A 16769-nucleotide genomic window follows, 5' to 3' on the forward strand; every position below is an offset into this window, starting at 1 on the left:
TACACGGTTAATGGTATATATGCGGTTTTATTGTATGAAAACTCAATATGCATTGATTCACATTTTTTGACTGTTATTCTCCACCTTCTCATTCAATAATTTATATTGTTACTTCTTGCATCTTGCAACTATCTGGTAGCTACTATGCTATTGATTCCAATAGATAAAATGCAAATATCACAACGGTGATTTTCAAAAAAAAGATATATTTGATTTCTAACTTTTTTGTCTCGTGTCTTAACAAACCGAGTTCGAGTGACTTACCCTGAATCGTATTCCTCAATAACACACTCAAAAACAGTATTGGTCACCATAATGCGTCCAGCGACAACAACAATAACAACAAACGAAATTCGGAAAATCTAAACAACACTGTCCACTGCACGCGAACAATATTCGACGGTCTCGATTCGTTGGCGAAAAACCCGAACGGTACGCAGAAAAAAAACCGATCGCAGGAATGCGAACTATCGCCAAAGCCGCACCAAATAGCGTTCCGTTAACTGTCGCAAACCGAACGACTCTACTACTACCATGGCGGAATCCTCAAGCAAAAACCGCCGTCGAGGTACTCTCGTTTCGCCGTAACAGCAACGGCCAATAAACATAATAAAGTAAGAGGCCCGCAGTGGCAGGAGGAGAGATGGTTAGTCCTGCGAACGGCCTTGCAATAATACTGCAAGGTCGTACCAAGAAAGGCTAGTGCACTTGGTATTGAGGTCGTGGATATATCATCGCGCTGTAAAGGCTAGTTTTGTCGGAATATCGCGATGCGGCTTAGACGGGGATCGGCCGCTAATAGGAGGATTGTCGTTTGGAGTTCTTTTGTTTCGTTGGAATTCTCACAGCAAGTGTTAAGTGTTATATATTTTCAGTTTAAATTGTTCTATCACTATTTTTAATGTTTGTCTTTTTAACTTTTAACTTTTTAAATTACTATTAGGCGTTGAAACAAATTCATCGCTTTTTTAATAAAAACAACTTATTTATTATATATATTAATAACTTGTTTGTTTTGTCGCAGAACTACAAAATCACAAATCAAAAAACGCTTCTCGATATCCACGTATTTTAAGGCATACGGGTTGCGTCAATGAAAGCTTGAGTCAGAAATAATTTAATAGAAGTTTACAGAATGTTATGCAATATGTTGTAGAAACCACTGATTGTCTATGGGTTGTTTAACTTCCACGATATTATGTATAATTTTATTTGAAATAGAATCGATGTAATAACTCGCCATCCATCTCGATGATAAATTAAATTGGGACCATCATGTTTGACAAAAACATATAAAGAACTAACTAAAAAGTAAAAAATAATCAAACTCAGATTTTTATTACCAAAAAAAAGTTTCAATATAAAAAAATATGTGCATAATAATCGTTGTAATAACTAAATAAAAATAAACAAAAACTTTATTTAACCTATCTACTACTCGTATTTTATATTCTACTATATACACAATTTAGCTTAATACCTACCTAAATCTATTTACAATATTATTTTAACTACTACCAACTGATCAGATTGAAGTTGGTGCCTAGCCTAAACAATACAAAAATAATAATATAAGTTTGTGACATATACACAAAATTAAGTAGTAGTTGTACTACGTAATCAGTTGGCAGAACATACATCAAAAAATACAGCCGAACATATAACCTCCTCCTTTTTTGAAGTCGGTTAGAAAATTTAAAAACTCTACTGGTTAGCAACCAACTGTATTTATTAGTCTACAATAAATCCTGTTTGAGATGATAGGGCGCAACTAAAGGGTTGCACTAGGTCGTAATAATCAAAGAAAAAATAGAAATTTCACGTCAAGTTACCTGGATAAACCACAATGCAAATATATCAACGTCATGGTGTCTGTCACGGACATTTTAGTGAAAAATTTAGAATTACCCTTCCTTCACGAACATGTATTAGGGTAAATGCATATCGATCATTGGTTTTATCAGGTACATATAAAATCATCTGTCTACTACATGTCTGTTTATATATTGTTTGTTTACAGAAAATCAAAACCTTACGAAGATGTTAGTAGTATTAAAATTCAATTAATCTACCAAGTTGTTCGTATGCTGTCAGTGTGATGTCTCTACATAAAGAAGTCTTAATTAATATAACTGTAACTGTGTAAGAAAGTAATAATTCATATAACTGGATAATTAGTAGTAATAAATACTACTTTTAATTGTAAAATATCCCTAAAATATTTGCAATACTTTAAACTTTTTAGAACAATCAGTGTTCAATCATTTTATAGTAGAGGAATTATATATTTAAATTTGATTGCCTTGTTCTCATCACTTTGGCTCATCACATCATCACAATTTTTTCACATTATTCTCCCGGAGAAAATTGTGAAGAAGATGAACATGTTAGATAACTTATGTTCTTTTTTAACGGGAGATCTAGTACCACTTGAGGTTGTTAAATCACCGGTTGAGTCTATATTTTCAGTTCCAGAGAATTTTACTCTGAGGAAAACGAGAGTCTAATATTGTATCTTAGTCTTATTTCAGGCTATTTAACAAAACTTCTGAAAAAGAGACAACATGCAATATTTGTTTATATTTTATATTAAGTAGTTCCATAGATTAAATACTTTCCTAAATACTTATACAATACTTTATTAAATAATACTATATTAAATACTTATACTTTTGTCCAATCCATAATCATTTTCAAGACCAAATTTTAAGTTATTATGAGGTGTGATTGTATTTTTGTTTTAATGAAGTTAATGCAATATCAACACGGAAGGATTTAAAGTTTACCTTCAATATATCAAGATAAGTTAGAACTCTAATAGATCTCATAAAATTGATGGCACTAAACATATGGGAAGGCGTTATAGAAGAATTATAGATATTTTAATATTGCCTAGAATAGAGTTCTTTTTTTTTGCTTTTTGTTTATATATATTTATATTATTTACACTTATGTATATTTATATAGGATTTTATTTTAATAAATTAATTTTAAATTTTAAATTTGATTTTTATTTAAATACTATATGCCAATAAATGTGACGTCACAAAATAATCAGGCGAAATGGCAGACCAATCAAAGAAAAGTATTTTCCTTACAGGTTTCTACATAACTATTTTAAACTAACCAATCAAATTCGCGTTGCTGGCGCCGCCAATGATTGGACTAAGCGAAACTTTGCCCCACTACTTACCATTGCAGTTGCACACCCCTGGTAATAACCCAACAGTAGTTTTTCAATTAATTAGCATTGCTTATCGCTGCGAATCCATGAAGAAGTGTACGATGACCTCCAAATCAAATACATCCATCAAATTATCCAATTTCGTTAAAAAACATGAAAGAAGACACACTAACGTGGATGTAATTCAACTACTAGACAGTGCGCACGAATTCAGAAAATTGAAACGAATCAAAACACATCAACTTGTGTACAACAAGTATTTAAAGTTTACTAAAGTTAGTTTAATGTGAATTCGGTATGGGAAATAAATACTGATATGTTTATTTTGAAATCATCTTGCTTCTAAATTGATCCAACTACATACACAGTACATAAATAGTGATAAATTAATATATAATTAAGATTGTATCAAGCGTATATAATAGAAGCTTAACTATTAACAGTTAATCTGTTGAGAGATAACATAATCTTATAATAGTTAATAATATAATCTCCTAGAATATATTAAGTAGATAATAATGAAATTGAAAATGATGTGAAAAGTTGTCTTTTATATTTATATTTGCTGTATGTTTTGTCTATTGCAGGTAGATTTATATTTTAACATAGGCATATTTCGACGTCACAAATATCCATGATGCATTACTAAAAAAACTTTGAATAGACTATATATTTATTCCAAAGTTCTATTATAATAGATAAGATTGTAGCAAGACGTATATCTGGTGATATGAGAGGAGAATTTTGTTTATCTCTTATAAAATTCAAATGCTACCAGAGAAATGTCACTAGTAATGGGCAATATTTCATAAAATAATAGTCTTGCTGATTTTTCTGAATAAAATCTAAAAATAGTCCGTATATAGGATTATTGATTTCTTTGTAATGATGTTATTTAATCTAAAACTGCATATAATTTTAAAAGATTTTATTTTTAAAGCTTTATTTGAAAGCCTACATTATTTACGGGAAATAATTTTAACTGCATTTAAATTTCAATAACCTGTATTTTTAGTGATTTTTAATACTACTTTGTAGTATATTATCATTTATTTGTATCACAAATAATTCAGTCGATTTGGTTGGCCCAGTGGTCAAGGCTTCCTGTTGCCTATCGTTGCATCCTATTGCTGCGATAGTCACGGGTTCGAATCTTGCTGGGTCGTCGTAAATTTATGTTTGTGATTGTTTATAATTGTGATTCTCTAAAAAGCAAGAATGCAAAGAAAATGATTCCGGTCCCGCTAGTAAATAGGCTGATTAAGACTCGTTGTCTTCTGGTATGATTTCTAAAGTTCCTAAAGCCAAGCGAGGTTGCATTGTCAAGTCCATGAAAACCTAAGTAAAAACGGTTAAATCGGTCGTGTCCAACCTTTCGTACTCACCAAACCTTATTATTTCTGATGGTCAGTTTTTTTAGATCGATTCGATATGATCTTTTTAAAAGATTCTTATTTTTTTTACGAAAATAAGCAGATACATTCTAACTGTGGACAATATTTAGAAAAATAATATCAAAAACATAACTTAAAAAAAAACAGGTGGATCTAATCGATAGCATGTATTCTGATCATTTTAGCGCCTTAAAAAGTTTATTGGGAAAAATTACTGTTATTCTGGCGGTACCGTGTTGAAAGAACGATGTTGAATTGGTAGCGATTCCATCATTAATAATTCCTCGCAACATTTCGAAATCATTTATCAGCTAAGCCATGCTGCATCTACTTGAACAAGTGGCAATCAGAAGGCGCTGGTGAGCGTCAGAACTTCCATTAATTGACATCTAAATCTGGCAAATCCTTTATGGACGAATATTCTGCTTTAGTGTGGATGTGGAGAGCTCTCCTGGATATATACATAACTTCAGAGCTTCGTTATTATCGATGGACGATACATTGTCAATCACAATACACCACAGCAAATTTCTTTTGTCCGGCAAATAATAAAATTGCCATGTTGAAATGGTTCGAGATAGAATTTGCAGTCAATTCATGTGGTTCGCTTCGTTTTCCATTCTTTTTAATTCTCATTCCATGTTTCTCGTTGTATTTAAACCCCTGGAAACAGTTAATTCATCAACTGCTAAGCTGCTTGAAAGTTTTTTAGTTTGAGCTGAATTTTTGGTCTAATAATTTTTCCAATGTTTGTTTTCTTTTTTCAATTTTTGTTTTTAAACATTTTGGTTGTTATATGTCATTGGCATTTGGGTTTAACCTGTAAGATGAGCAAATTGTTACCGCGTAACTATTGTTAATTGCTGGAGTCATATCTTTTCGGAAGAAAATTTAGAGTATCGCACAAAATGGCGTTCTCGACATTTAAAACTATTTTGGCTGAAGTTCCACAAGGTAGCGTTTTAGGACCTCGCCTATATCTGCTCTACACTGCAAATATCCCAACAACAAAAGAAACATTACTTGGAACCTTTGCTGACGACACAATTATTATGGCAAACGACATATCTTTGCCTAGGGCAGTGAAAAAATACAAGTGGCAGTCAACAAAATCTACAAATGGACGAAAGATTGGAAAATTCAACTTCAAATTAGCTCCAAATCTGTCCGCGTTAATTTTACATTACGGGGAAATAATAAAAACTTAATTATATCACTCAATGGATGCCCGATTCCTCAAACAGAATCAGCTAAATACCTCGGAATCCATCTTGACGGTAGATTAAATTGTAAATATCATGTTAGACAGAAAGCAAAACACATTAGAACCAAAATAAAACAACTATACTGGTTAGTCGGAAGTTAAGCTACTTGCAACTTGATCTAAAATAAAAGAGGTTGATTTATAAGACAATTATAAAGCCAATTTGGACCTATTAGGTGCAAATATGGGGTTGCACTAAAAATTCAAATGAACTAGTCATCCAACGTTGTCAAAACAAGGTTCTTCGATTGATTACCAATGCATATCGCCACGTAACCAACGAAGAATTGTACGCTGACCCGGAAATCAAATGGATTTCCGAAGTTATCCAAGAGTTCGACTTGAAACACGAAAGAAGATTACTTAATCATACAAACGTGGACGCAATACGACTGATGGACAGCAGGATGCCAGGAGATTGAAGCGAACCAAATCATACGAATTTATATACAGTGTATACCTTTAGTGTAAACTATAGCTATGAGTTATTATAATTTTATTATTGAGGGATACATATTGATGTATTTTCTCGCACTCGTCTTGCTTGTGAATTAATCTAAGTACAAATGAAATGTAGTAATAAATTAATTTATAATTAAGATTGTACTAAGCTTATCTAATAAAGATGTTATAAAAAAATGTCAGTGACATCATTATCATCATTTTAAGTCGTTGAAACCAAAACCAATAACTGGAATATAACGGAGCAGCATTATCATAACAGATCATTTTGATAGTTTTCGGATAATGAATGTCGAAAATGTAATTTTAACTGAATTAGCGTCTGTTATTTAGGTATTATTTCTTGTAGAAATATGTCGAAACTATCATATTTAACAGGATAGGTTGTTTACATTGATATTTCCTATTTTCACCTAAGCAAGTAAGCAAACACCTAATATAAAACTTTTAAAATCATAATAAGGGTCTCTTTTATCAATCAGCATGTTATATAACTGACTCACAGTGATAAAAATAATGAACATACAGTGTACTAGATGTACCTAAACAAAAATAAACCCACTTATCGACTTCATTGGCACATTACAAACGAATATTAATGCTTTTCGTGTTTCAATTTCTAACTATCAAACCAGGAAGGGTTTTTCCGATAGAGATCGGTTTTCTTTTCGGCCGGCCCGTTAATGCAGCTCCTTTTCCTTCACTTTCCATTTCACCGTTGCGACTTATTATTCAGCAGGACGTGTCTTACGTGGCATCGGCGTTGCCAACAACGTAGCGTTATGTAAATGCGCGCGATTGATACCGATTTCCGTTAGCGATAAATCCGTATCAAACGTTACGTGTACCAGTTGGCCGTACGTTTTTGTTTTCAGATGACGGGCGTCGATTCAAGTTTTCTCCGTTGCCGGTCGTTTCGGTTCCATACAAAACGCGATTGTGTAATTCGACGTGATTACGAAAAAAGAGTCTACGTGCGAGTGTGAACAAAACAACGGGGTTCCACTGATGAGGCGCCTAAATCATATTATGTTGTTTTTTAATGTAATCGATTTAAAATAGATGGTCTTACCTCTTTATTAAATCGCATTGGGTACGCTTATAACCAACTTTATGTTGAGGCTTATACAAAGGCTTATGAAAAGTGCAAACAAATATTTTGTCGGTGGGATGAAAATGTCTGAATTTGTATCGAGTAAACAGCATTTGCAGGTTTTACTTTTAACTTCAGTTTGAAAAAAACGGCGGCTGAAGGTCATCGAATGTCCTGTTTAGCTTATGACAATCATGCTTCATCGATTAAAACATGGAGATACTGCTTTCGGCGTTTTAAGTGATGATTTTGAAACTGAGTACAAAAAGCGTTTTGGATAGCAAAAAAATTCTTTTTGCATTACTCTTAGTAGTTCCACAATCTGCCCAATAGGTAAAACCGGTGAAAACATACTTGGAAATATCAAAAGGGGAAATGCTATGACCTTGCTCCTTCTGATTACTACTTGTCCCGACATATGAGTTGTGACCTTTTCTACACTTCTTATGAATATATCAAAAAATGAGTCGATTCGTGGGTAGCTTCAAAAGATACATCCTTCTTTTAAGATGTAGTCCATAAAATGCCTGAAAGTTGTCAAGAAATAGCAGCTATCCATGGACAATATTTGAACAAACTATATCGTGACAATTTTTCACAATAACGCTTCAAATTAAAAAACAAGGTTATAAAGATAATTTATACGCCTAATAGTAGTTTTTGAAATTCTACGCTTATAGAAAACATTTTTTCCTTAAATACACTATAATACATTAATACTACCGTGAATAGGCAGAATAGCAGTAATCAAACATCACAAAAATGTTGTATTGATCTAATAAAATTGCATTAAAAGATTTAGAAAAATGTAATTTTTATATTTTGGTGAAATGAAAAGCTGGCGCTAATTAGAGTTACAGATTCGTTATCGAAAGCAACAGGAATGTTGAAAAGGCCTTAGCTGTTGAAACAATAAAGAAAAGGCTGCCTTTTTATATAATCTCTAATCACTCACAAAAATATATTTAAACCTTTCCAGTCTGAACTATCTAAAGATGAAGAAAATTAACTCCCTAAATTCCCCATTCCAAATGAACCTACCCCATGACAAAAATTAATAGAATTTGAAAAAATAGCTAAAATAATCATGATTCGCAAAATAACCAGGAAATCTCATTTCCTACCAGCCTAAATTTTTATTTTACATAAATAATTTATCCATAGAAAGACTTAATAATATGATAGAAAAAGTAAATATTATTCCATGACATCAATTTGGGACTCCTAATAAGCGCAGAACTATAGAACTGTAAACAAAATAAATATAGACTTAAATGACAAATGGTATTTTTCGGCTGCATTTCTTTGATAAAGTTTAGCATACAAGGTTGTAGGTTAAATTAGAGAAACTTCTTTGTCCCCAATTATAGTTACTAAAATTTTATCTTACTGATAGATATAAACTAAGATGATGAACACACTGGATTACATCCAATATTTCCACAAGCCAGTGTAGTGGGTCCGATATTATAGCACCTATATTCAGCTGATCTACTGACCACAGAAATCATTGCTATTGCAATATATGCGGTTGACACGACAGTCTTAGTATCACTCGAAGATCCATTAACAGCATCAAAGAACCTCCAAACACACCTCAATAAAATATAATTGCAATTGAAAACATGACGAATTAAAACAAATTAAATAGAATCTATGCGTGTAACTTTTACTCTGCATAGAATAACATGCCCACCAGAGAATATAAATAATTGTTCCATGACATTCCTCCAGGTGGAAGATGCTAAAGATATTGGCATGCATCTAGACCAATGCATAATTTGGAAGAAGCACATACTTGGACTTCTATCTATCACAAATATACTGTTTATTGTATTGGCGTGTCATTGCTGTAGTAATTAATTCTTATTCTATATGAGTATTGATCATTGACCGATAATAATTTAGAAAAAAAAATGACAAAATAAAACTACGTAATAAAGCAATACGGCATGAACACCATTCAAAGCGAATTGCTTCAGTCTTTAATAAATTAACGTCCTAAAGAACAATCTTTGTATTTTTATCGTTTTTATCTGCTATTATAAAGTTTCTCGTGGTTTTTAAATCAGTTGTTTCGTCTTCAGAAGTTTTCAAAAGAAAACCTAGGCAAATAGCTCTCAAGCTCATGCCTAGAATTCGTTGATTTGTTTATAGTAGGCGATTTTGTGATTTTGCTTTTATAAATTATAACATATACTTACAAACGTAGCTTTCCTTTAAATAGTAGAATATTATTTTTTCATGAGCAGCTGATCCAATTAGAATATAAATAAAATTGTTGATACGATAAATAGAGCATAACAAAATTAGAATAACATTTATATACTAGTTCATATAGTTTGGTTCTAATCACAGACTAATAAACCAGCTTCTTTAATGTTAAGCCAGATTGAGAGTATTTTCAGATTTGATATTTGAGAGTATTGATTGTATTATGTTGTGGACGTTGATTTTTTCTATCTACATTAAATTTAACTACATTAATTAATTTTAAAATTACATGTTTTTCCTCGTCACATATCCTTTGGCATTTGGGCAACGAATAAAACACCCATTAATATATAAAGTTGTCAATGTATACAAGAGATCAAAAATTCAAAAAAAAACAAAAAAAAGTTGGAATGTGTTATTAAATCAAGTTAAATAAAGTTACACACCATCTTAAAATAATAAAAAAAATAATTAAAAAAGAATTAAAATAAAAAGTTACATCATAAAATATTTTTAACAAAGAATTGAACCGATTTTGAACTCACTAAAAACTAAAAAAATAATCAAACTTACATTTTTAATACAAAAAAAAAGTTTTAAAATAAAATATGTACATAATAATCGTTGTAATAACTAAATAAAAATAAAAAGAAACTTTTTTAAACTGATCTTCTACACGTATTTTATATCTACTATATACACAAAATTTAGCTTAATACCAACCTAAACCTATTTATCTATTTACAATATTATTTTAACCACTACTAACTGACTACTTTGAATTCAGTGCCAAGTAAAAAATTAGACAAATTTATGTTGTTCGTGATTTAATTTTGTGTATATGACACAAAATTATATTATTTTTGTAATATTTAGGCTTTCAATTGTTCGTCATATCAGTTCAGCAATAACATTAAACATCAATATCTGATTATTTTAGATAAAAATTATATGAAAACATTGTAAGTGTTTTTGAAATTTGAGGTTTTCCCTCGATTATCACCTCGTTTTTTGAAGTCGGTTAAAAATGATTTCCATATAAATAAACTCAGGAATTTAGACCCATAACTGTTGGACATAATCATATAATATTGTTATTGTCTTGTGTGGGATGTAAACAAATAATCGTTAGGAGATTTTATTGACTGACGTATTAAATTGAGTGACCACATACCACTTTATACAATTAACACGCCAAATTAAATGACTTTGATGCTCTAGCTTCTGACGTTTACAGTTAATTTGCCTAGAACTAACGCGATCACCACGTGATACTGGCGAGCGTATGGTTCTGACTTTAAACTTTTCTTGTCTTTGTGACTTTAAACGTTTTGGCTCTTAAAATAAGAAAAAACCTTTATTTTCTGTGGAAATAATGTTTTTAGGGAACAGTAAATATATTAGAAAGCATGAATCTATAAAAACGACCGATAAACCGATTTCTATGATTGAGATCCTCGCGTATTTATTATATACATAAAAAATGCACAAAAAGAACGTTCAACAATAACCTCACGCTATGTTCCTCATTTAAATAACGAGCATCATTGTTTCAGCGAGAATCTAAAGATTTATACGCTGGAAATTAATAACCATGGAAATTAATAAACGTGAAAAAAAGCTCTTTCACTTCGTCAACATTTTATATGATCCCGTTATTATAACAAGAAATTAGTTTAAATCCGATTGTAAAGTTAAATAATAATAAAGATATCTAACGCACTGCGTGAAAATTCCGCAAATTTACATATAAATTGTATTTTTTAACCGACTTCAAAAAGGAGGAGGCTCTATGTTCGGCTTGTTATATTTTTTTAATGTATGTTCACCGATTTCTCCGTCAATTGTCGGCCCACTTTCAATTTTTTTTTATTCGAAAGAGTGCAATTCCGAGGTGGTCCCATTAGAACCAAGTCAGGATCTGATGGGAGTAAGGGGGGTAAATCGAGGGAACACCTCAAATTTCAAAGGCACGTACAAAGTTTCACATATTTTTTTTTATATAAACTTTTATATGAACCAGGATTTATCTTTGATGGAACCCGAGTTTTTGCGTCGATATGTGACAATGGATGAAACATGGCTCCATCATTTTACTCCGAAGTCCAATCGACAGTCATCCGAGTGGACTGCACACGATGAACCCGCTCCAAAGCGTGGGAAAAGGCAACAGTTGGTTGGCAAGGTTATGGCGTCCGTATTTTGGGATGCGCATGGAATAATTTTCATTGACTACATTGAAAAAGGAAGGACCGTCAACAGCGACTATTACATAGCGTTATTGCCGAAAAACGGCCGCATTTGAATAAAAAGAAAGTGCTGCTTCACCAAGACAATGCACCATCTCAAAAATCCATGAATTGGGCTTCGAATTGCTTCCTCATCCACCGTATTCTCCAGATCTGGCCCCTAGCGACTATTTCCTGTTCTCAGATCTTAAAAGAATGCTCGTTGGGAAGAAATTCTCGTCGAATGAAGAGGTGATCTCCGAAGCTGAGGCCTATTTTGAATCAAAGGACAAATCGTACTACAAAAATGGTTGAAGGGAATTATGTTGAATAAAAAAAACTAATTTTGCCAAAAAAATGTGTTTTACTATGGTAGGCCGGGGACTTTTCAATTGACCTGTTAATTCAGTGAAGTGTATTTAACATAAAAACATCAGGGTTAATTAATATCCTAGGTATATTGTGTATTCTAAGATGATGCGTTGTGTTTATGTTAAGATTGAATGGTGTTGATGAGTGAGACGTCTAGGTATTGTTTTGTGCTTTCTGTTCAAAAGTCGCCCCTTCCTTCCGTAAGATGAAATAGTATTTTGAAAGTAAAACCATTTACATTTCATAACTTATATGCCTAACAGTTTATAAAGTGTTTTAAAAGCAAATTATAGTTAGCAACATTAAAAACAGGAGCTCATGCCTAAAACAAGAAATAATGTTATATAAGCTTCCCTATTTTAAATATATGAACACATTTATTAAATTTTAAAGAAAACTGTTATTAACAAATTCATTGATGTTTGCCCGAAAAGTATTCAAAAAAATAGATCGCAGACAATTGTCCAATTGATGTGTTTTATTATGAAAATACATTAGGCAATTATAGTTCTAAGAACGATAATGTTATACAATTAAAAAATAATATTTTTTTCTCACATTGTGTCGTATCTTGTCAATACGCTGATCAACACTGACCAAATGTCTATTGTTGTGTAAACGATAACCGTATCACATAAAACAGACAATAGTATAATAGTATTACATAAAAAAATACAAGCCGTAGCAATTTGTTTCATTGAATCATCGACACATATAACTTTGAAGTAACGCGTGAGCGCCAAAAGTTAATGAAGCACTGAGAAAACCATGACATTTGTGTCTTGTTGAAGGAATCTCGTTTTTGAATTCGTAGAAAAAGGTCATTGCGATTCATTAATGTTCATTTTAATTGTTCCGATTACTACTTTAAATTATTTAACCAGAAAACTGTTGTGAGGTGTAGAAATATACGGTTTATAATAATTTATAATTAACAAGAGTAAATTTTTATATATATATTTTATATATATATATATATATATATATATATATATATATATATATATATATATATATATATATATTCTTATAAAAATTTACTCTTAAGCAAAGAAACAAAATACAAATATTGTTCCTGCTGATTGTTTTTGAGCACTTCAGCCCACAAAGATGTTATATTTAGATATGTTCAACATTTTATGCTTGAACTTTTCCCACTATTTGTCTTTGTATACTAAATATATGATCTATGAGTCTGTTAGCATCTTATATACTACTAATTTTAGAAGAGTTTCTATAATTTTCTCATATATATTACCGGCTGTTCAAAACAGGGTAATCCCTCTGTAATATTACAGTCTCGTTATGTCATTTTTCATGTATGGAAACAATAAGTAGTATTTATTGTAAACTTCGAATAAGGCGGCCTTGTTGGCGCAGTGGTAAAGGCAATAGGACCATCCTCCTATTGTTGCGATAGCCGCGGGTTCGAATCCTGCTGTGGTACGGTTGTAGGCTGGGTAATACCGGATGTCTTCTGAGATGATTTCTAAGTTGGTCACTCGCCAGTCGGTAGGCTTAATGCCGAGGTCCGTGGTTAGTAGTTTTTTGATCGATCTTTCATCTTATCTTAATCTTACACTTTTTTACACTCTCATTTTCTTCTGTTGTTGGTCAGTTTATTTTTCGTATGTTCCTACTGTAGATAAAGCAATTCCTTCCATCTGTCCATTATATTTTCATCTTCAGTTATTTTGTCTTCATTTTTATAATTTATGTGTCTCTAGTTATATGCCTTTTCTATTCTACAAGTTTTTCTTGTTTGTTCTACTCTTTGTTTTCATCATGTTTTTCTTTTACTTTGCTTTTTTGTATATTTCGTAGTTTTCTTGATTTTGCTCTTTCGTTTTTTTCATTCTTATTATTTTGACCTACTTGTTGTTTGTTTTTGGCCTAATCTTCATTTGTTAATATCACAGATCAATCTCGCTGCATCCAATAATGAGTTCCTGAAACATTTCCAGAGTTGTTCAGCTATTTGTCCTCGAAATTTTTTCATCTCTCTGTCAAATTTCTGGGTTAATACTTCTGCTCTCCACTCTTGTAGTTTCAAACTATGTATTTGTTGATTGTTTCATTGATTCGTGGTCTAGCTTTATTGTCATGAGTACTAAATAGTAATCACACTCTGTTTCTAGTCAACGTCTCACTCTTATGTCCATAATCTCTTTCCGTTTTCTACTTTATACCAATGATTGATAGTTCATTTCTGCTGTTTTACTTCCTTATATATTGATGGACTTTCTTGATTAAAAATACATTTGCAATTATCAAGTTACGCATAAGACAAATATCAAGCGTTATTTTCAATTCTTTCAATTTTGACTTTTTTTTCGTTTTTTACGATAAATATATTAGAGTCCGCCCAATAACATAACCCTTGCACGTAATAGATTACGTCGAATATATTGCCAATTTCCAAATAATTTCTAGTAAATTAATATATACAATTAAATCGGTTTCAAATAATAACAATTTCAATAACAAATATAAATATCTTCTATATTATAAATCTACAAATGAACATGTTTTTGTTAGAAATAATTTGATGTATTTGAAATGTATTTGATACAATAAACCTGCTTTTGCAGAGAATATCAATATTAATTAAAAAAAATTATAGACATACATATTTTATATAGACTTATAACGAGACGTTCACTTTCAAAACGTATATTAAAAATTAATTTCGTTATGTTGTTACCTATACATTTTAAATTTTGATTAAGACCTGGGAACTTGAAAGAATTTTGTCCTTGAATGGCATAAGATTACTTGATGCAATGTCTCAACGAATTGGACCAACGTAAAAAATAATAAAACTATAACGTATAATATTAATTATTAATATTAAATAAAAAAATCGGGATTTAAGGGCATATTTAAATTACAATTATTTTTCTTTTATGGCTATTTAATTAATTTTACCACAAAATGCTTGTAATATTACCAAAATGTCATCAATGTTAAACGTAAAAAAAATGTAATAGTGACAGGCGTCTTTCCAAACATGAATGACACAATAACAATTGATCGCAACACCGATCATTTGGTTCCAAAAGGTTTGTGGGCTTATATGTCTATTTGCTGTTGACCTTTTTTAATAAATATACACCCTTGACATTACCCAAACTATTAATATATTAAAAAGCATACAATATACGAGGGTCACTATTTATATTTCGGGAATTGTCAACACTGTTGTCATGTTAGTCCAACTGTCCGTTCCATCGTAAAGTTTGACATTTTTGACGATATACGTACTCAGAAAATATTGTACCACGGACGCTATTTGTTTATTTTATATTTAGTTGAAAGTTTCGTCTCGGCAAAAAATGGAACTGGATCGTGAACATTTTCGTGCGATGATTTTATACGATTTTCGTCGTGGATTATCACAACAAGATCAATCAACTTTTGGTTATGAAGCTCCATCAAAACCACCATGTATCGCTGGTTTAGTGAATTCAATCGTGGTTGTAGTTCGCTGTCCGACGAGTTTGGTGAAGGTCGTCCAAAATCGGCTGTTGTGCCAGAAAACATCGATGCTGTGTGCGAAATGATTAAGCAATATCGTAATGTCACCTATTGTGAGATTGAGGCATCCCTAAGCATTAGTTCTACCAGCATATATGCGATTTTACATAAACACTTAACTGTGCGAAAGTTATGTTCGCGTTGGATCCGACACAATTTAACAATCGCTCAAAAAAGCTCGTGTCGATTGGTGCAAAGAAATGCTTAAGAAATTCAATCACGGTGCTTCGAAAGACGTTTATAAAATCGTGACAGATGACGAATCATGGATATATTCGTGTGAGCCCGAAAGTAAGCAGCAGTCGACAGTATGGGTGTTCCAAGATGAACCAAATCCAACAAAAGTTATTCGTGCACGAAGCACTTCAAAGAAAATGGTGGCCTGTTTCTTCGTGAAAACTGGTCACATTGCAACGGTGCCTCTAGAGGATCGTAGAACAGTAAATTCTGATTCGTACACAACCATTTGTTTGCCAGAAGTCTTCGGTGAAATAAGAAAAACAAAAAAAAGACGCCGGATTGTTCTTCATCATGACAATGCGAGCTTTCACATATCGGCTCAAACAAGAGACTATTTGAATACTAAAAACATCGAATTGATGGGTCATCCGCCTCACAGCCCTGATTTGGAACCCAATAACTTCTTTTGTTCCCATCCGTGAAGAATAAACTGTGTGGTCAACGATTTTCATCGCCCGAAAAAGCTATTGAAGCGTTCAGAAATCATGTTTTGAAGATATCTCATTAGGAATGGAATAAATGCTTTGAAAATTGGTTTAGTCGTATGCAAAAGTGCATCGATCATCGTGGCTAGTACTTTGAAAAACAATAAAAATATATTCGCAGCTTAATTATTTGTTTTTTTTTTCCTATTCCCTAAATATAAATAGTGACCCCCGTATAAACAAAATAGAATTAAAGTTAAATTTCATTACAACAGAACGTTTCCATCCAAAAGGTAGTGAAATGGTATGGAAAATGGTAGGGAAATCATCCGAACTGATTGAAAATGGAATTTCTA

At 31.8% G+C, this 16769-nt stretch overlaps 1 protein-coding gene across 2 annotated transcripts in view; it reads right to left on the reverse strand.

The window, feature by feature from the left end:
- The window catches only part of LOC143191262 (uncharacterized), a 341783-nt gene that overhangs the window by 31035 nt on the left and 293979 nt on the right, over nt 1-16769 (reverse strand). Inside the window, exon 1 of one of the 2 annotated variants that reach the window (XM_076396163.1) lies at nt 265-537. The exons of the other annotated variant lie outside the window; for it this stretch is intronic. Within the exon in view, the coding sequence (XP_076252278.1) occupies nt 265-314 (50 nt within the window). The 5' untranslated portion in view covers nt 315-537. Of the gene's footprint in view, nt 1-264; nt 538-16769 lie in introns of those variants that run through there. 2 annotated transcript variants of the gene reach the window in all.

The sequence above is a fragment of the Rhynchophorus ferrugineus genome, unplaced genomic scaffold (genome assembly GCF_030347505.1).
Source record: "Rhynchophorus ferrugineus isolate W39M unplaced genomic scaffold, kcgeb_rfMv2 rfM1, whole genome shotgun sequence".
NCBI lineage: Eukaryota > Metazoa > Arthropoda > Insecta > Coleoptera > Curculionidae > Rhynchophorus > Rhynchophorus ferrugineus.